We start from the raw sequence: 21,991 nt of genomic DNA on the forward strand, positions 1-21,991 counted from the left end.
TTAGCTCCTTCTACATTAGAAGTAGGATTTCACTTCTCTTTCTTATTGTTTATTCAAAATTGAGACTTCTCAAATTCATCTGTACATATTTGCACCCAGATCTAATGTGAAGTACTGAATGATATGATGATATGCACGGTTGATATGTCCCCTTGAACCGTGAACCATGGATTTTCAGTGAAGTTATCATGAATGTTTATCAAGATATTACACAAAGAAAAAAAATCACAATTTGGTATCAAAATTATGTTTTTTCTTCTATATCCTATCCTGTCCCATCATCTTGTGTACACGTAGATTAATCCAACAACCCTTGTGGGGTCCTAACCCCAGGTTGGGTGCCACTGCTTTAGAGTGTTAGGGTTAGATTTAATAGCCGCCTAAAAACGTAATATTTAAGTATACTGTTACAATTTAGTGGAAAAAATTAGAGCTGCAACAATTAGTTCAGTCAATCATTAGTTGATCAACAGAAAATGTATTTCTCAAGAAAATACTAAAATTCTCTTGTTCCAGCTTCATAAATATGAATATTTTCTGGTTTCTTCAGTCCTCTATGATAGTAAACTGAATATGTTTGAGTTGGGGACTGTCGGTCAAGACAAAACAAGATATTTTAGGTTCCATCTTGGTTTACAGGAAACAGTAACTGACATTCTTCATCATTTTCTCGCATTTTATAGACCAAATGACTAATTAATCAATGATGAAATAACTGTTAGTTGCAGCCCTAAAAACAATATACTGCCAAGATAGCAAGTGCAAGTGCAGAGTCACTAAAATGTAAAGTATTAATTGAAAAAACGTTGCATAGGAGTGCATCACTCTTCCAGCTTTCTGTGTCATTCCTAGTATTTCAGATTCGTCTTGACTGGTTCAATATAACAAATGTGTCATGAAGTGTATAATTTAGTTGCCTTACAGTCCACTGCTCATAGCATCGCATTCAGTTTGACACTCCATCAAGGCTCTATCACTACGACACAGTATCAACAGTTCAAAGCCATCATCCATCATTACATTCGCTGTGCTTTTTCTGCTGGTGGATTCTGACTTTCTTCTTCCCAAATGACAACTTTTAGAACTAGTGATAAGTACACAGCCAAGTAATTTGACTTGAAGTCAAACAGTACTGTTCATGCACACAGCTCAAATTCTGCAGTTGTACATTTTATTTATAATCATATTTATATTTATATTTATACAGTGACAATAAGTCATTACAGAAGAGGATCTTATATTCTGCAATTTGTCTTTATGTATCTGTGTTATTGTGTTAAGTGTGATAAACTTTATTTTGTTTTTTACTTTCATACGAGTCATCAAAATCTGCATTCATGTGCATAAACAATATGCAATATGCAAACCAATTAAAACAATGGCAACATATTTAGAATTATGTATCATTATGTATTATTATTATTATTAAACAAATGAGATAATTAATGAAAAGATTCTCAAAGAAAACTTAATTTTACACATTGTGGCCTCTGATTGGATTTGGATTTGCAGGAAATCTGCTGTACTGCTTTGTAGAAAAAAATAAGATGATGATGGTGTCATCTGAATGTTAACCACCTCATCTCTGCATGAGTGTCCAGCATTTTAATGCACATGCTTAATCAAACAGGATGAGCACTGATTTAGTGATGTGGAGGTCAAATAATGTCTGGAAATCTAGTCAAACATTTTTAGACATATAATAACATTTAACTGTTTTTTCATAAGCATTTAAATGGCTGTATTTAAATGTGTAGTTAGCCCTCTTTCACACTCTAATGCAGTCATTTAAATGCTCACTGGGCTGTCTTGGATGGCAGGGTGTGGAGAGTGGAGGTGCCAATGTTGGCAGCCCAGCTTGAAGCCTGGTCCCGCACTGAGCAGAGGACTAAATCTGGGATTATCCCTGGACTATTTAGCATCAAGGGGAGTGAGGCCTGCTGCTTGAACTTTCAAACAGCAGGAACCCTGGTGAGCACACCTCAAGTACAGCATCTGCACCTGGAGGGTTCAGCTAGGTACACCTGCAGTTCCACCAGGACTACTGCAAATGAGTTACCTGCAGAGAGTGTTTGTCAGATTGCAATTGGTGCAAATGGTGCCGGATGACCATTTAAGGCTTACGAAGGGACCTGGCCTATTGGAGAAGCCCTGGCTGAAGGAATACCTCTCAGAAAGGCAGTCTCATGCAGTATCAGATGCATCCACACAGGATGGAGGTAATCCGACTGCATGAGCTTGGAAGGATGTATGTCACCTTGACTATCACAGGCTTAAAGTGTATCTATTTGCCTCAAGGCAGAACACCCACTGTCACCCATACACCATGTACACTGTAAGGCAATTGCTTCATGTTTTCCTTCTCCTCTATTTTATACCTCTCCTTATACAAAAACAAATGAAAGTCTTCTGGTAGCCTGGACAATGTAAGTGGAGATGACTCAGCTGATAATATCACTACCGACCATGAATTTCTCAGCATTAAGGACCATTGTTGCAGACAAGAACTAGTATTACAATACCCTTCATTATTATCCTTCCACCACCACTAACACAGCTGAGGCTGACAATTTTTTAATTTCAAGAGGGTAGGGATAAGCTCCTGATAGGAAGCAACATAATTAATATTGAGAAACATTTCAATATCACTACCAAACTCCTGAGAGTCACTTTGCCCATGGTTTCAGTTGTAATGTTACCAAATTAACTGCCAGCCGTAGCATCTTTAAAAGATTAACAAAGTTAATCAAGCGCTCTATCAGATTCCCAAAAAGGCCCACCACAACCGAAGTGTTAATCTCCAGGCTATGCTGCAATTGGTTCCAGGTATATGGAGCACAAAATCAAAAAGCAGTATTTCCCAGGTCAGTGCTAATCCGAGGAAGCCGAAGCACCAACTAGCACTGAGCGCATTCATACACAAGGAAATCCGAGTTTCCAGTCAGTAAGACATGAGAGATAAAAGTAGTAATTTCTAAAGAAGCACGTCGTAATTCTCCTCATAATCATTCCCCTCCCCTCTCTGGATATAAAAGGATGGTATGCCTGCTAGGAGTTTTTAAAGAGCCAGATTTATAACCATCATCAACTACAGTTAATGATTTCATTTGCTGATTACTGCACAATAGCCTAAATCAGGGAGACATATTTTTTTAGAATATTCTGCCTACGACATGTTGTAAATTACATTTATTTCTATTTTGAATAACAGATCATTTTTTGATAATGTCTCAGAATCACTTGGACTAATTTGAATGCAAGCAGACAGCAAAAATAGCTGCAGAAGTGTCTACAGGCTTAACACCCACTTAGGTAAACAGTAAGTTTAATCACAGAACAGATAGACATGTTTCAGTGCCTGAGGAATTAATTAGCTGTTCATTTATTGACTTATTTATTTCTTTATTTATTTTGTAGCTTGCTGCCATATTTTTCTATGAGGTGGTGATGTGGAACATTAGTGCTTTCTCATAGTTCCTTTCGACACAGATAATTATGATGTGTGATGGCAGTGATGAGGTTGATAATGATCGCTGTGTATTCAGGACTGATTACCTATTGTGCTGAAATGTAACTTTCAATACAGTGATGGGAAGAAACAAAATTTACCCTGCAACAGTTTTCTTGAATAATAAAACAGGTGTCAATATTCAAAATTAGGTCACATCACACGGTTCAAGGTGCTGTCGGTACTAGTTCAGATAGACATGCAGTCCACATTTCCCAACGCTAGAGGGCCACATCAGCTCACTCTACACCCAAGCAAGCCACTAGGCAATCTAGGGCAGGTAATCTGAAAATGGCCCTGCAAATTGATGGTTTATATAACAATCAATGCATTTAGCACCGAAGAGGGTGGGCTATAAATACAATTTGATTGGACACAATGACTGAAATTTCATTTCAGGCAGTAATGAAGGAGCTGCCATAAGCACTTTGATGACAACTGAACAGGATACGTCAGTTTCTTGAATGTTTGAGACTCTAAGGGGCGCCAGATGTCTAAAGCTATATCCCAAACTTCCTGGGCATCCAAAATGCTGGCTGGTCTAAGTACAGGCTACACCCGTGTGGTCCCAACTTTATATGAGGAAATAGGGAGGGTAAGGTTGGACAAACTATATTAAAATAATAACAAAAAAAGATGAAAGGTGACATCAACTATAGACTATGACCACGGAGGAAACAAGACCGTTTTCTTGTGTTACATTTTAATTTCAGCTCACTGCAGCAATATTTTTCTTGAAGGTTTCCTACCCAAATACCTGATGCACTGTCACTTCATTACTGTATTTTATCTATATTTTACTGGTCATTTGTATCACTTGCAAGGGGGTTTATCCTGGCATTCAAATCTAAAGTATTTGGATCGTTATATGATCCTGCAGAAATGTTAAAGACTGTAGTGTGAGAAGGGAGTGGTAGAAAAGGCTGAGATAGATAGACTGAGATAGATAAATATAAAAATAACAAGCCAGACTGTCAAAAAGTCAGACTGACCCAGAGGGACAACTTTTCAGAAATTCAGCAAGTCAAGTAGAAACAGACAGACACAAACAGAGACAGAGTGTAAACCCTAATGGAGACCATCTGTATCCTATAGACATATGCCAAATGAGATCAATGGTGAGCTTGAACAGAGCCTGATCATGGCCACGTTGGTCATCATATCTGATCATCTGCAGAGGTCACCATACACACACTTCCTGCTTTTAATCAATCCAAGTGTGGCTGGGCCAGCTCTGGCTTTATGTGGAGAGACATATACATATTATTACGTTACATTCTGCAGCCGCAGCACAAGAGGCGCAGGGATGGGATGCTGCCCTCACTCTGCCAGAAATCCGCGGTCTCGTCAACCATCTTGGTTTTCCAAAAATACGGGTTGCCAGGGAGACGCAGAGCCGCAGGCAGAGCAGGGAGGGCTGAATGACACAGTTGTTTTCCAGTTCTGTGAGCTGATTACTGCTGGCTTTTTCCAACTGCCTGCCTTCTCTTACAGTAGAATCTATTTCATTGATCCTTCAAAACTTTTCTTTCATGACTGACGAGAATCAGCTTTGAAAGCAAACACATTCTGAAGCTAAATTCAAAGTAAATACAGGTGCAACTAAGTAAATGTCTTTCTATTTACAACAAAATGTAGGCCAATAATTTGGTGATACAGGCTTAAAAAAAATACAGATGGGATTTATCCAGAATATAAGAAATGTAACAGCACAGTGGTACACAGGACTTGGGGAAAAAAGTTATTAGAATTAACTGAAATAAGCAAATCTAAACTTTCAGCATAGCTACAAATCATTCTGCTACAGCTTGCTTGTAAATCAATGGCTACTTATCTTTCATTAGTATGATAGCACAAAGTCCAAACACATAATGTGAAGACTTAATAGCTTAAGAGTTTCAAGTCATACATTGAATGCATGTATGTTCTAGTATACACTGAGAGCTTTGGAACTCCATTAAAATACATACAGATACCTTATGTTTTACTTGACATTTAAGGGAGTGCATAAAGGAGTATTGTTTTGTGACTTACATAATTCACTTTCCACATTTTGGAACAGTCAAGCTGAGAATATGTTAATTCACCTTTTTTTATGGCTTTTATAAAAACAAATATGCTGTGGAGGCCACTGCTGCACTGCTGCAGCATGCGTCATTGTCTGAGGTCAGTATCTTCAGTGTCTGAATAAAAATTCTCTACATTTTGTGTGCTTGCTGCATGATTAAATTAGATTTTTAGTTCTTACAGGATTCATGACATTGGCCTATAACAACTGATGAAACTATCCAATGCAAATGTGAGAGAACAGCACTGACTGCATAGTTCTTTGATTCTTAAAACTTTATATCAACAAAGATTTGTATCATTATGGTACATTTTAACCCATAAACATCTAATGTAAGGTAGTCCTTACAACATACGATCAAATGTGTGTTTACATCTCATGGGACCACCTAGTCATCAGATTCACACTATTATATTGATGCACTGTTTTGTCAGAAAATCAAACAAAATCAAAATTAAAGACTGCAGCGCAAGGAGGTATTTTTTTTATGAATTGACTTCCTTTCATCATGTCACAATCTCATCACCTATTATAGAGTCATTTGTCTGCCTTGCTTTTATTATTTGTGGGAGTTGGTTATCAGACCAATCATGCAAACTCTGGTGCTTGTGGGACAGCATACAGCCTGTCAATCACACATGCACAAAATGGACTAGTTCTCAGTTCCTGTATATTGCAAGAGATAAAGCAAATGTCCAAAAAAAAATCATGAAATAAGCTGAAAACTGGAACAGACATTTCTCCACAGTTTCATCTTTTCTGTATTAAATTATCATGTTTTGAGATAAAATGTTTGTGTCTTCCTCTTTCACATAGAATTGTGGCTGGAGTCAGCTTTAATTCTCATCAGCTGAAATGTACTGTAGGAAATAAGTATCCAACAAACTGAAAGTTTGCATTTTATAGGCTTAAAAGATTTTCCTACACTGCATTTCCAACCCATTTATCATTGAGTCTGTTGGACAAAAGCAAGTAACAGCAAATGTAATTCAAAAGAGCAAAACATTACCTCCAGTCCTGTGTTACGTGTCAGTTTTGGCGGCTCATCGTTGACTGGTATGACAGTCACTGAGATGGTGACAGGGAGGCTCCGGCGCTCAATCTCATAAACCGAGGCAGAGAGTGTAAAACTGTCCTCTGTGCTCTCTGTGCTGTCATGCATGTAGTAGATCAGTCCAAGTTTCATCTGGAGAAGACAAAAAGGATCCAGTTGTCACTCAATTTTGAATCAGACCTGACTGGTAGGAAACATGATAAAATAGGGGGAGGCTGAGCAAGCATAAAGAATGGAATGAAGTTTTACAGTGACTGTGTGTCTTTGCACATCAATATTCAAATAACTCTCTGCTTTTGAGAAATGATGTTATCAGATCCTGGTTAACCTAGAGAAACTTGGTGACGTAAGTCCTACATAGTTTGTTCACCTCCAAGCCTTCAAGAGCTTAAAGGGGATCTATATGCTTATTTCCAGCTCTATATTTTAAGTTTTGGACCCTGAGTAACTGAGAAAAATATTTGTTATTTATCTTATACAGACCCTTTATGTGACCCCTCAATTCAACGTCTGTCTCAGGTGGTCTGTCTCTTAAAGGCCGACCTCTCTATTCTGATTGGCCAGCTGTCAGGAAGCCTGCTGATGGGCAGTCGTATCAGCGTTGTGTAAAGTTACTGCTGATACAAACTTACTCCCTACTGCTTCAAAGCTTTTAAATGACTAAATAATGGAAGACTTTTATTGTGATGGATTTACATGAAATTTAAATGTGTTCCTCATCGAATTAGCAGAGCTTTGTAAGTGGCGCTAAAAATGGTCAAAACAACAACATATGGACATATTTGTGGTTCTTTGTTTAGCAGATTGGTTAGAAATAATGCAGGGAGGAATAGTACAAACAGAGACAGCCACAGTGATGATGATGTTTGATGAAGAGCTGCAGACCACCTTCAATGGGTAAACGACATATTTTACTTTCCCCTGCTGTGAAATTGAAAAACATTTACAGTGTGCTAGCTCGACTCGAGTCAAGCCGTGCCTCATTATTTTGACAATTCGGTACTGTAACATTATATATATATGACTGAAAATAATAAAAAGCATACGAATTCCCCTTTAATTTCTGTATGATTCAAATATTTTGGTGTGCAGTACGATTTTTTTCAAACTATTGTCATCTGTGGCTCTGGAGGAGCTTTGTCAAGTCTGAGAAAAGCACCCCAGCTATGGACTGGAGATGACAGATTTGTAACAGAAAGCGTGTTACAAATTGGAGTTTAAAAGATGTGGGTGATTACCAGGTTGCATTAATGGAAATGTAGGATCCACTCTCTTTGAAGCTTGACTCCCCATATCGGGGACTAAATGTTATATCCAGTACAGAACATGAACATTAACAGTTTCAAACTGATAGATAAGCATGCATAAATATTTATTTCAGAATAACAGTTACCATGCAGCCCGGTTTCCTGGAATCTATGTTCAAATACAACTAAATTACAGCAGTAAATATGATTTGCTGGAAATATGTCACTGGCTGAATTATATTTTTCTCAACATAATGAGAAAATTTTAATTTATGTATTTGGGAAGTTGTAAAAATATTGATACTGAACATATGTGTGAACTCCAGCCATCTATTCTCTTCACCGCTTATCCTCTAGAGGGTCGCGTGAGAGCTGGAGCCAATCTCAGCTGACATTCGGCAAGAGGCGGGGTACACCCTGGATAGGTCGCCAGTCAATAACAGGGCTGACTTATAATATAGAGACAGACAATCATTCACATTCACACCTACGGGCAATTTAGAGTCACTAATTAACCTGCATGTTTGTTTGTTTTCTTTTGGTATGTGGGAGGACGCCAGACTACCTAGAGAGAACAGACATGGGGAGAACATGCAAACTCCATACAGAAGAGCCTGAGCCAGCTGGTGGGTTCAAACACAGAACCCTCTTGCTGTGAAGTGACAGTGCTAACTACTGCAACACCACATTAGTGAAATGTGTATATATATATTATTTAAATAAGACATCATGGTTATGTTACAGCACTTGGTTAAGGTTAAGGAAAGATGGTTTTAGTTTAATACAGAAAAAGTCTGCAATGACTTGGAGCACGACATGTTTATTACCATTTTGGTGAAACCACCAGTCGCCCGCCCAGCCACACAAGTGTGATATATAAATCTAGTGCTTAATTCTTTTGAAAAGAACAGTTACTGTGAACATAATCCAGGCAGTAATAACATTTGCCAACACAATGTAATTGCGGAAGCAATTTAGTTGCATATGAATGTAATTTCTAGTAGACAGAGTTGCACAATATTACCCAATATGCAAAAAGCGTGCATGTTTCAGTAAATGTAGACTATAATCTGTCTCACTTTGTAACTTTAGTTTTGAAGAATGGTTTGTAAATGAGACTTATTGTCTCTATGTTTTTAGAAAAAGAAACTATAAACTATACAGTATCTTTGCATCATACACACTATCTTTTGTTGTTCTAAGCAAATAATATATCTTGTCAAAGTTTTGAGACAAAGGCTATAATCAGATCTTAAAGTCTGGCAGCAGCAGGGACAAGGAGTATCTCCCCGGTGGGAGAAAACCTTGAGGGAAACCAGATGCACAAAGGAATCAGTCATCCAGTGTCAAGTGAGCTAGATGAAAAACAGCACCTGTGGCTAGACCAAGCCATCTCTGGTGAAGTTCTGCATACAGAACAGGAATCTCAGTACTCAGAGTCTTGTGTTCTTGTTTCTAAGTCTTGTAGTCCTACCCGTATCAAACAATCTTCCTACCTATTCTTTTCCTCTAACACTTTTTGTCACATTTACAGACATTTGAAGTCCAAGAACAACTTTGTCTAGATAAAAGCCAGTAAGCTGCTGTGATGAGACCTGCTTCAGAGAGCAGGAAGTGCCAAATGGAACCCATATGACTGGCATCTTTCTGGAATAACAAACCCAATCACTACTGATCAGGAAGAATTTGCGAGACTATCAGCCTGCTCGCTGTGACAATAAACAGTGGGTGGTTATTGGACATGTGGCCATCAGATTTGCTCAGAGAAAGTATGATCTGTGTGTCAGTATTTGATACTAACTGCATAATTTAGTTTACCTTGTTACTGTAATTGATGTATAATCTCAGCCTCAGTGTTACTGTCTGTATTTAGAAAACATTGTAGTATAAACTGCTCTGAAATGAAAAATAAAGATGCCAGTTTGGACTTTAAGAGTTTTCCACAGATGGAAGATCTAATGGAGACCTTATGGAGAGCTGAATCAGATTAAAGTAAAAGTGTACTGGAAAAAAGTGTTTCAGATTTCCTATGTATCCTCAAGTTGGATCCTACTCAGCATGGCAAATGTTGCTGAATGTATACATGACTTTATTGTGTAGAGAGAGAGAGAGAGAGAGAGAGAGAGAGAGAGAGAGAGTAATTCATAGTCAGCTCTGTGGTTAGCAAAATGCCATACATTGTCTGACACAGATTCTATACATATGTGACACATCTGGGCCACATAGCACACAGAGTTACTCTACATTCCTGTGGTTGGTGTACATGTAGATCTCCACATGAATCACTCTCAGTTTTTCTCACACCCCCCCCATGTTACTCTATGCTTACATGACCTGAGTGAACTGCCCCAAGTAATGGCTATATTGCTAAATTACTACATACACTAGTAAATCCAGTGTCCATTCCCAGGGACAGCAGGGCCCAGTAGAGCTTGATACAGCATTGATCTTAAAGAAAAAAAAAACACTGCAATACCGAGAAGTACACGCACATCCGACTTTAATTTTGGAACAATTATGGTGCGGTTTAAATGCTGTGCCGACTCAGGCTTGGACATTATTCTTCAATGTGGTACTCATTTGGGAGAACTGACTGTGTTTCATTCTGTGAGTATAATAGTGAAAGAAAACAGAAAAAGTACACAAAGTGTACATATAAAAAGTCTCCAGGAAGCAGTATAAAGAAGTCAAAGCATTGTCTTTTTTTTGTGACATTTCCATAGTGGCAGAAGATGATATCTATGTTCATTTTTGCCTCCCTACCATGAATGCAATCGCTACTGTGCACTAGACCCATTCAAGTCGCACACTGGGATCTTTGAGAGACAGTATGAGTGAGTCTGGCAGTAGCAAAGCGCGGGAGGTTTGTGTGCACTCACACATTATTATAGGAATATACCGGGCCAGTTTATTTTGGCTTCAGGCGGTCCAAAGGCATCGTCAGTTTTTCCACAATGGTTCAGTAAAGAGAGAGTAGAGGCAGACCAGGGATATATGTAGGAGCTATAAGAAATGTATCTAACTAGCTCAAGCTAAACTATGTGGTCCATTCAGAATGCATGAGGTTTTTCCACCGGTAACTACTCATGCATTTTTAATATTTTCCTAAAGCTGGGGCCTCTGAGCCGCATGGAGAGAGACCAGATAACTGTGCAGCAGTGGCCAGATTCTCCTTCTCTCTCTATCTGGTACAACATAACAAATCCAAAACAGCACTGAATGGTAACTGGGGAAAGTTCCATAGTGACGCCTTGCTGTGGTAATCCTCTTGAAATACCACCATGATCTAGTTGTGAGAGGGAGATGGTACTCCCTGGAGTTATTAAGATGGGATAAAAAAAAGGATAATTTGGTTTTTGGGCGTCTTCTGGCAATGTTTTTAGTCCCAGAGTGACAACAATATATGAATCTTTGTCCAGATCAAATTCAGGTGCTGGGTATGGACAAACTGAAATTATTAGTTTTAGTATACGGTATAACATGTGGTACACATGTGGTAACCATTTGGTGAAAACAACTATTGGGTAAATAAAAGTCTAAAGTTTAATTTTACAAGGTGTGTCTTTGCCAATAAGCCGGGCAAAAATAAACATCAGAACTTAGAGTGAGAGTTTGAAAGCAGTAAGGGAAACCGAAAAGGAAACAATGATTTAAGATGCTCATATTTCAGGAACTTGTCTATATACTCGTTTCAGACAATGCTGGTAGGTCAGATGATCCTGGCAAATATAACAAATTAAGTGGAAGCAGAGGAACTGGCACATGCATACACTGGAATTCATGCATATCAAAATAATGAATATACAGGAGTAGAGCTGGTTCATTAGCCACTGGGAAATCAGCCAATGAACTTGCTTATTATTGCCAGCGGCTAATTAGACAATGGCACACAGTAGCATTGCATAGTACCATATTTTTGAGCAATAAAAGTTAACTTGATTGTTGATTGAAAAGTCTTTGAGAGTCATTTAAGGGGATCATAAAAAAACATTTAAACCTATGGTGGTGTAATAGTTAAAAAAAAGGCTGTATTAGTTGAATGACAAAGCAGGGAGATAATGTTGTTCAGAACCTTTGATGAAATTTGGATTGGAATATACGTATTTTTCGAATGTATGCATGTCTTCAAACTTGGAATTACATACCTCTTCCCACGTAAAGTAAGTCAGCTCGTCCCCATCAAGGTAGCGGATGTCCCCGTGCTGTGGCGGCTCTTCTACAACAAAGTCAATGTTTGCTGAACTGTAAAAGGGATGTGAGATGTTGACAATCTCTGTATTAATTGCCCTGCTGAGGCCTTCCTTCACAGTAAAGTTGGAGGTCTGGATGGGGATGATCCGGGGAACAATGTTCACATCAATTTGCAGGTCCTCTACTGTGGTAAAACCATTACTGACATCCACTGTGAAGGCATCATTGCCCTGTAAGAAATAGATGTTCAAATGAATTATTGGTGTACTAAAAATAAACCTTAGAGGCTTAGATTTTTTTTTGTCTGATTTTACTCTGAGTGTGAATATGAAAGGGAATAAGCTGCCACATTTGATTTATTGGTAATGCACCAGAATAAATTAAATGACAGCAAACCTGGATGGATGCAGACACATAGAGAATGCGCCCCTGATCGATGTCCTCCTGAGTAAAGGAGTGAATGTAGTCGAGGACAGGGGAGGCCGTGCTGTCTGAGCTGTTCGTCAGCTTAACCACATGACCAAGACGAGGGGGCCCTTTAATGGTGAAAACCATTTCAGTCGGCAGAATATCAGCTTGCTCCACCTAAAAGGTAAAATGTGACAGGCAAAAGTATTGTTACTTTGGTATTCAACATTTCTATAACTTTTTTGTCTGTTCTTCTTTGTAAAACGTACAAAAAAAGTATAGAGTTGGCTTGACAAAAATGCTGTTCACAGTGCCAACAATTCTAAATATGTTTTGTGACAATATTTGGACTTGTTAACTATATCTCAAAATGCCAGCATGCAGCTTAAATTGACTGAACTTTGAAATATGGTGTAGATTAGAGGGCTCCAAATTGTTTCAGGGGAGGCCTAGTGAATGGAAGTGAAAAAATGGTATATTACTTATTACATTAGTTATCAAAAGGAGATTACATAGAATAGCCTAAATGTATGGGATTTGGTTACAGAGATACAGTAGTTTCAGGGATTTTTTACAGTTTTTCTCACTTTCCCAGAGTCGGTAACAATTAAAGGCCTGCAGACAGACCATTTTTATGTATTTGGTGCAGTCTGAATTATGTCAAACAGCAACACGAGGCTATCTTGGCTCAATTCTTGAATTTCTGTGGGATCAAATAACATGAGGCATCCAGGAATTAAGGGGGGCTTTTTCCAAGCTTTGTCTGAGGGGTGGCCCACGATCTCAGACTTTGAAAACCTCTGATGCACGCTTAAAATTATTGTCCCACTGTGCAATACAGAATGGAAAATGAGGAACTATTCACAGCTGACAGAAATAGAAGAAAGTTGTGCAACTGCCCCAGCAACAGTTCACATAACAAATCAAATAAACTAATAAAACTCCGGAAATCCCTTTAAAACAGTTTTCATTTGACATTAGCAATGGTATTTTCAGTTAGATTGACATCTGGAGTTGGGTGCTTTTTAAAAATCATTTCCTGTTTGTACAAGGACTGTACAGTAAATCCATGTGAGCACTCTACATAATATCTTGTATACTAATTACCAAAAAGATGCACTGTCAACTGCATTCAAAGTTGTCTTCATACAGGTACTAGCAAAGTGTACATGGTCAGAAGAAGTTTAAAAAAGCCATTGTGATATTTGGCACCCTTTAAAGCTTACAGATTTACACACAAGCAGATTTATGGTCATCCTGCTTTGAGAAGTTTTAATCAGCTCTCTCGTGCCTGAAGCATTGAAGTGTTTAGCAGTCATGCTTGCATTTGACAATATTTCATAACATCATACTACTTTCTATTCATAGTAGGACACATATTGGATAAGCTCCCAGAAGCCACGTCAATATTTTACCTCTTCTAAAGGCCATTCTGTCAAGGCTTTGTTCAATACATATTTAGGATGTGTACTGGGTGTCTGGGCTCAGTCCGGTCAATACCACAGGTATAAAAAGTGTACTCCATTGTTAAGTTAAAGTTTAAACAAAATTATATTTTACCTTCATTAATGTTCTTCATTGTTCTTAAAGTCAAGATATATGTTTGGGGTATGTGTCAGGAATGGACCAACACTTTAAACCCCATTAATTGCTTTCAAGATGAAGTGAAGGGAGGCTCATCTTATAAATTACAGTGGGCTCCAGGAAGCCCCTCAGGGGATACTTAGTGCTCTTTTTTCCACACTTAATAGACTGTAATTTAGTACATAAACTAGATTAAAAGCAGCAACTGTACAGCCATTTATAGCCCTGCTTTCATGTGGTTACAATGTAGATTAAAGACAGGGTTACAAAACATGGAAGTATGCTTGAATGAGTCATGTGAAAGATCTGTCCACAAAGAGAACAAACAAACAAACAAACAAACAAACTTGATAATGGCACATAAGTGCTTCTAAAGTGTATACATATTAAATTCTGTCTTGTTGAATTAAAACAAATAGTGCTGCATGGATTAAATGTCAGCAAAGCAAATGAGCTTAAACTGATTCGTTAACTGTAGTGCTAGATCTCATCATACTGTAATTACAAAGTCAGTAAACATTACCTTGAGATGGTCCTGGTTGATTATGGTGTGTTCCCCCTCATAGGAAATGATGACCTCATTGGTTAACACCTCAGGCTCAGAGAGGTAACCTTGCTTGAATATTTTAATCCTGAATGTGCCCTCCTCAGAATGTCCTCTGGCTTGGACTGTGAAGCTGAAGGAGTCCTTGGATCTCAGACTCTCATAATTATGCTCATATGACACAACACCCTTTTTCAGGTCCTCCTGGGTGAAAGCTGAAGCCTCAATTCCACTCACAATAATCCTGCCATCACTAGGGGGTGATGTAACCTGAAACTTGATTTCACTGTCATCTCTAATGTCCATGTTGGAGTCAGCACTCAGCAGAGTGGTGTTAAGGGTCTTGGTGCCTCCGTGGTCAATGACAATGATTGTGTTGTTCACTACTCGCAGGTAGGGCTCATTTGCTTGAATCTGAAGAAGTGCAGTGGTCTTGTGGAAGCCATCTGACACCTGTAGAGAGAAGCGTTCCCGGTCTGCTCCATGGTGAATGAAGAGGATGTTCTTATCTCGCAGGTCGGCTTGTGTGAAACGGAAAAGAGACTGTGAGGGATTTGATGTTGAGACAATATTGCCTGAGAGGATTCCCTCACGAGCATAGACGATCTGGGAATCATTGAAACCTGAGTCATCATCCTTGAATTGAATAACATCCGTTGTTATCAGACGCTGACCATGGCGGACCACGTTTAAGACTTTATCCACAACGCGCACTGGAGCGTGCTCATTCTTGGATTGGATAGATATTCTGAAAACACCACTTGCTATTTCCTGAAAGTTTTTCCTGGCTGAGAAATGAAACTCATCACTGCTTGTCTTGGAGTCATCATGCTTGTAAATAAGCCTGCCAAGCAGAATGTCTTCATTGCTAAATATTCTAATTGCACCCTCAAATCGAGGCTGCCCAGGTGGGGAGTCCCTCATGAGTCGCCCGTACTTTGGCACTTCTGTGATCTCGTACATAAAATCTGTATCTGAGTTTGGTGACTGTAACCAAAGATAGTTTTTGTCCACAGTTTGCTCACCACCCTGCAAGACGATGAGCCTCTCATTGGTCAAAACGGGAGCATCTGAATTGGCGAGGATGTTAATTGGGTAGGTGTACAGGGGCGAGTACTGATCCTCAGAAAAAACTCTGAACTGGAACTGGTCTATACTATCCACAGCTCTCTGCACCCGAGCCCTGTAGCTAATAGAACTTTCCAAAATATCTTTCTGGGTGAAGATGTCACCCTCACCCAACTCTTTGTCTACTAGCAGGAGACTACCCAGTGTTGGAGGCTTGATGAGGATGTATTTTAAAGTTTGTGGATCTGTGTTTTCTCCTTTTACTTCAGCCTGAAGCTCGGTATGTCTGATTGCTATCTCTTCACCAGCCTGCATCTCCAGTGGAACCATGACAGAAAGTTTCACAGGAGATGGGATGATCTTGACTATAAAGGTGTTGTTCCTAAGGGAGAACTGCCCCAGGTAGACGTCAAACTGAATTCGCTCAACCACGACATCTTCCTGGTCACTTGAGTCTGTGCTGAAGTATCTGAGGCGGTTTTGATCCAGATCGGATTGATGGAATGTTGTAACCTGCTTGTACATCCCATCACTTGTCATAATCTGCAGTTCCCCATACATCAGTGGTTGTGTGATGTTAAACATAATATCTCCGTTACGAGGATGAGCGAGGATAGCCAAATTTTGAACACTAATGGAATCATTGCTGCCTTGAGACAAGAGAAGGCCAGTGTTGGTAACAATTGTCATGTGTGGCTGTGTCACAGAGAACTTAAAAGTAGTGGAGTCACTTACTGACTGTCCATCAGATACTTTCAAGGTCATTGCAGCAGCACTACCCCCTCTGTGTACAAAATAGATATTTCCCTCTTTCAGCTCCCTGCAAGTGAACTCTGTGATGCTTCGTCCTGGCTGCCGAACGTTTTCTAAGTAACCAACTTCCATGGAAGGCTCTGATGTTAGACTTACCACTAAGTCATCACAGCGGGTGTCAGAATCCATGATTTTGATGAGGCTGGGGCTCAAACGAGTTCTGCCGTTTTCTGTTATGGTAATTTCTCCTCCACCAAGTTTTGGTATATCATTGACAGCAATTATTTCAACAGGTAGGAGATAATCGCGAGGAGTTTTTAGACATTCTGGAAGGTATCCGTCACTGTGAGCAGCCACCTCTAGCTGGATTTGATCGTCATGCCTTTCATTTCCATCATGCATATACTTGATTTTCTTATTGATGACATCGAGCAGAGTAAACTTTTGTGTGCGTTTTGTGTTGACGTTCATGTCAACCAGGCCATACCAGGGATCATTCTTGAGAGTAAAGATGATCTGAGACTGACGCAGTCCTGCAGCACTGAGGTCAAATGTAGGCATCAGGTTTTTAATATCAAGAAAATCTTCCCCACCTTCAGGCACAAGTAATGGGGTAACATCGAGAAGTTTTGTTACATTTTTGAATACCTCTGGCAAGTCGTCTGTTGGGTAGCAATGCTGCTCTTCGAAGTCCATATCAACATATCGGATGCGAACAGGTGGAGAAGTTGTAGTTGCTTCTGAGTCGTAATAACTTGAGTAGTCATAGTCCTCTCCTTCACATTTAACATGAACATCTTTGGTCACCAAAGCATCCTGCAGGCTTCTATCCTTCTGATTTACTTTGATTTCCCCCAAGCACCCAATGAAAGATTCAGCAGTCATTACCTCCTCTGCACGATTTAAGGACCCGCTCTCACGAAAGACATCCTTCATTTTTTCTTGGATACCTCCTAAATACAGATTTCCAACCAAGTCCAATGTATGTGTTGGAGGGTCGAGAGGGACGGAAGCAGACTGGCTATCTACATTAATTTCAAACAAATCCTGACTGACTTGAACCTTAACTCTATGCCACTGATCATCATCCAGCTGCACCTGGGCATTGTCCAGCACCTTCATGCCACTGCCGCAGTCCAGCACACCTTTGAGATAGCCTTTCATAATACCAACCGAAAGGAAATCGGACTCTCGGCCAGGGTGAAAAATAAGTAGCGCATCCTCAATGGTGGTTTTCATTAGGAATTCTAAGACCCTTGGTGCACCACTAGCCCCGCTCCAGGTGGGGAAGGATACAAAGGAATCAGGAGTGCTGAAACTAGTTGCCTCCCCATCGCCAGCCTCGAACTCACTGCTGCAGGATTCCTTTGTGTCATGGCATTGTTTAAACGCTGTGCTTAGAATATCAAAATTATGGGACTCAAATTTGACCTCAGTCATGCAGCCACGGAAAGGGGTAATGGCATTGCTGAGGTAGGGAGCTTCTAGGTTTGCTGTTCCTCCCAGCCAAATGCCCAAATCAATGTTGAGCTGCTCCCCATCATCATCAACAGGGACATATGTGGAGAAGAGCTCATCAATTGTCATGGTGAGTTTGGCGTCTTGCAGTGTGAGAGAGACTTTGTGGTCCAGAAGGTTGTTCAGCTGTACTCCTTGAGTTGAGGACAGTGTCACCTCGCCAGCTCCGAAATTCATCCGTGCCTAAGGGAAAACAAAAACATTTTATTTAATTCTAATCTCAAATAAATTTCATCTTTGTAAATGTCTATTGTGGTATATAAGTTATAATTTCTTATGTATTTGATTAGAATTATTGGTGTTTGGGTAGCACATGGATTGGATCCAGGGCAAATGTTTGAAGATTTTACCTTTCCCAAAATGAGGTGAATTCTGTAGTGATGCAGATGGAGATGAGAACTTAACCCAACCCAAATATTCATCACCATGTCTGCATCTTCTCACTTACCATATAATATTAAAATATTTACATTTAGGATCTAGGCAGTGTAGCCAAAATCTGTAAAATTACTCCGGTATGGTCACATTCTTGACCAAGATATATTTCGAAAGGAAGTCTTTCAAGTAAGTTTCACTGATAACATCAATGATCCAAGTGTAGCTTAAATCAAATTTAACAACATTATTGTTACACATGCATGGAAGATTGGGCGATTTCATTTTTGTAAAGCCTTGAGTATATTTGCTCAGTGCTTTTAATATCACAAGCCCCTTTCACACATGCATTGAAACACTGAAGTTATCTGAACATTACCCGGAGGAGCTGAATGTGAGAATGCAAATGTCAGAATCAGTTGGATTGGACATTACCCTGCCAGCTCCCTAGTACAAGCAGAACATATTCACATATACGATGTCTTTGACTTCCAGCAGTCAACTCCCCTCCCATCCATAGCAACTTTTATACATGTGACTGGCACTGGATGAACACAGCAGGCCACCTCAGCTGCACTGTGTTGACTGAGCCTGTACGCTCTGCTGTGAAGCTAAGGCTAATGGGAGAGAGGACTTTTTGGGATTTCTTGTGAAATAAAAGCCATTTTATTTCAGATGAAAAGCTTAAAAACACTGAATCACAACTGCAGTGTACTTTTTGCATCATGTCCTGTCTTCTGCTCCTCTCGCCTAAACCAAACATTATTTCCAGCAGGTGAGAATGTGTCTGACATGGTTAATGTCCTGCTGTGTGCTACATGTGTGAAAGGCAACTTCGGAAAATGTCTGGACCTGATTCTCTGATCATTGTCTGGAGTTCACATGTGAAAATGCCTTAAGAGGAACAGAGTGAAGAAGACAGTGAAAGATAGTATTTCCTTTGATTACACATATCCTGAGATTTTACCTCTTTAGGATATTGTTCTTTCTGGAGGAAAACCTATATGAATCTCTGTGATGGCACACCTGACACAAATTCTGCTGTTTTTCAGAGATGTCAAGCAATTAATTATTGATGTAAAACGTTATGGTTTTCATTCCAGGTTGCTTTTGCAGTGACATTAAATAAAATGTGTCATATACACGTCTGGAAGTTGAATGACTCTACATTTAAGGTCACAGTCTTCAAAAAACATTACATTTCTGTAATGCATACATAATTTTATGGGATATTTTACAGCTAAGATCCCAAAATCTCTCTTAATAGAACTCATTTCATATGTGATGTCTTTGAGATTATAGCAGAGAATAAATCAATAGGTTATTATCCAGCTGAAAAAATAACAGTGGTGGCTTTTGTATGTACAAAGCATTTTCAGGGCTTTCAGTTAAACTCCAGCAAAACAATGCAGAACAAGATGCTATACACCTATTGCATTTATAAGTGAGTACAAACAAAGGAGACAACTTGTTCTGACATTTAATTTACATACTGTACATATTTAGAACTGCAGTTAAAGATGTAATGTGTGAATAGCTACATCTGCATGTATACTAATGCTATATGTGCTAATTACACCAATTTTGTGTTTATCCTCATACTTCTCTGAGGTGAAAACTTTAGGAGAGGCATTTCTGGAACTTTAAGGTTTTCAAGTTTTGGTTTTGGAGGGAGTTGTTTTAAAACAGACCTGTAGACTTGTCTCCACAAATGAGCAAATTTAGTTATATATATATATGTTTCTATTTTATTTTTTTTAATTTTTTTTATTCTGGGGGCTTATCAACCTACCAATTGAGTGACCTATCTACACTATCTTACAGGCTCTAAAATATGTCATTCCACTTTCATCTCCTCCGCACTTTAACTGCACACCTGTATTTTTCCGTTTTGGAGCTCAAGGAACAGGTAGTCCTCCATTCCTGCAGCCAGGAGCAGCAGCCCACTTCTCCGACTCGTCTTGATTTGTAGTGACAAGTGGAAGGTGGAGACATCTTGGAAGGCTTGTAAACTGCAGAAGCTGTCCCCAAAGTAGGATTCTGTGAAGAGTGAAAAGAGGTTAGAGCCTTTAAGAAAAGAAAGCAGCATCCTTTTAGCTGAGAAGGCAGAAGAACAATCAGTGATTTTCCCTGTGTGTCAACCCACACCCCACACACACATTTAATCGGCTGCACCTTTGAAATACTGAATACAGACAAAATGCCACCACCTTCTTTTTTAGACAGAAAAAGCACCAAAATTGCACTAAATAAAAGTAAAATAGTCCGATTTGACAATTTGCATTCCCTACACTACTATGTTGAGATAACACAAAAAGACATCTGCATATGATACTATAATCTCATCCTACAACTGCTGACTGGCAATTTGGCTGAATTCTTATGTGGAGGTTGGGAGAAACCAATTAGATGGGCATTTTTCTTAGTCTCATGTTACAGTGCAACTTGTTTGAGACTGATTTCTATATTATCAGGTGTCCTCCAGCTGCTCCTGGCTGAAGAGGAGATCCTCTCGCCTCAAAGGGATTTTCTCACTGAGACATCAGTCATTACCCCTGCGGAGGTTTTCCGGGCATATAGAGTCTTGGGGTGCAGGATTTCCCAGGCTTGAGCTGTCTCGTATCCAATGATATGCAAATTCAGCCACCTGCCTCGGACTGTGCTCTCCAGGGCCCTTGAGAAAATGTAAACCATGGAGGAAGTCAATTATTTCTCAGTGCACATGCTCTGAAATTGAACTGGACCACCTCCAAGACCCTGTTTCCTTAGCATGGGTTTTCCATGGCCTTAGCCAAGAGATATAGAAAGGGGGCTTTCCATTAGCTACTCACTCGTCCTCGTAAGGGCAGTTCAAGACACAGAAACTCACTGGAACACAGTGAAGAAAGCAGTGCTGAAGAGAATGCTAATGCTCTGAAATATTTGGAATAGTGAAAAGAGGCATTGCTGTGTCAAAGTTAGAACATTCCTACGAGATCATGAGGGCCAAGACATTCCCTCAGAAATCAACAGCAGCACACAGTAGCCTAGCAGGATGGTGGGCTTGAAGCCACTGTGCAAAATCTCCAAATCATCTCTTAGACATGACTGAGTCAGAAAGCAGAGGACAAAAGAAGATACTCTACATTCACATTCATAGCTATAAATGGAAAACTATTTTCTCAAGACTGTGTTCGAAGGTGTCCTTGTGAGAATATGTATATGTCTTTAAAGGGAGGCTTGTGTCTGTGTTGTGTCTACATTAATGCCATGCTGCCAACTTCAAACAGTGACGGGTACATTTGCCCTCTGGTTTCTCATCCTTTAAATGAACTCTTCCATTCCAGATCTGCACAAACACTGAAAATATGAACAAAGACAATCATTTTGATGTCAGCAAGGACAAAAGCAAAGCTTTTATCATCATACCTGTGCTTTGTGATTTCACTAAGAGGCATTTGCTGTTGGTTCCAAGGCTGCTCTGTCATGAACAAAGTCAGTGATGAACGGTTGCAGCTCAGAGCCTAATACACACAGTGACTTTCGATTATACACTGCTGCATAGCACCAATCTCTTGCAGCCAAAGAAATGCCATGTTGGTGCCCCTCTGAAATAGAAATCTCTGTTTTGACAGTATCACATGTTGAACTTTGTAATTAATATTGTGTAAATATTCACAATTGAGCTAAAATA

The 21,991-nt window shown here is 39.5% G+C and overlaps 1 protein-coding gene across 1 annotated transcript in view; it reads right to left on the reverse strand.

Moving 5' to 3' along the window:
• The window catches only part of cspg4 (chondroitin sulfate proteoglycan 4), a 32,308-nt gene extending 10,523 nt beyond the window's left edge, over positions 1-21,785 (reverse strand). Inside the window, exons 1-8 of the mRNA XM_062420826.1 lie at positions 21,727-21,785; positions 21,150-21,186; positions 20,872-20,992; positions 20,195-20,358; positions 14,584-18,126; positions 12,465-12,653; positions 12,023-12,298; positions 6,586-6,762 (exon numbers count right to left, since the gene is read on the reverse strand). Of these exons, the coding sequence (XP_062276810.1) occupies positions 6,586-6,762; positions 12,023-12,298; positions 12,465-12,653; positions 14,584-18,126; positions 20,195-20,358; positions 20,872-20,992; positions 21,150-21,186; positions 21,727-21,785 (4,566 nt within the window). The remainder of the gene's footprint in view (positions 1-6,585; positions 6,763-12,022; positions 12,299-12,464; positions 12,654-14,583; positions 18,127-20,194; positions 20,359-20,871; positions 20,993-21,149; positions 21,187-21,726) is intronic.
• Between the last annotated feature and the right edge of the window lie 206 nt (positions 21,786-21,991).

The sequence above is a fragment of the Scomber scombrus genome, chromosome 6 (genome assembly GCF_963691925.1).
Source record: "Scomber scombrus chromosome 6, fScoSco1.1, whole genome shotgun sequence".
NCBI lineage: Eukaryota > Metazoa > Chordata > Actinopteri > Scombriformes > Scombridae > Scomber > Scomber scombrus.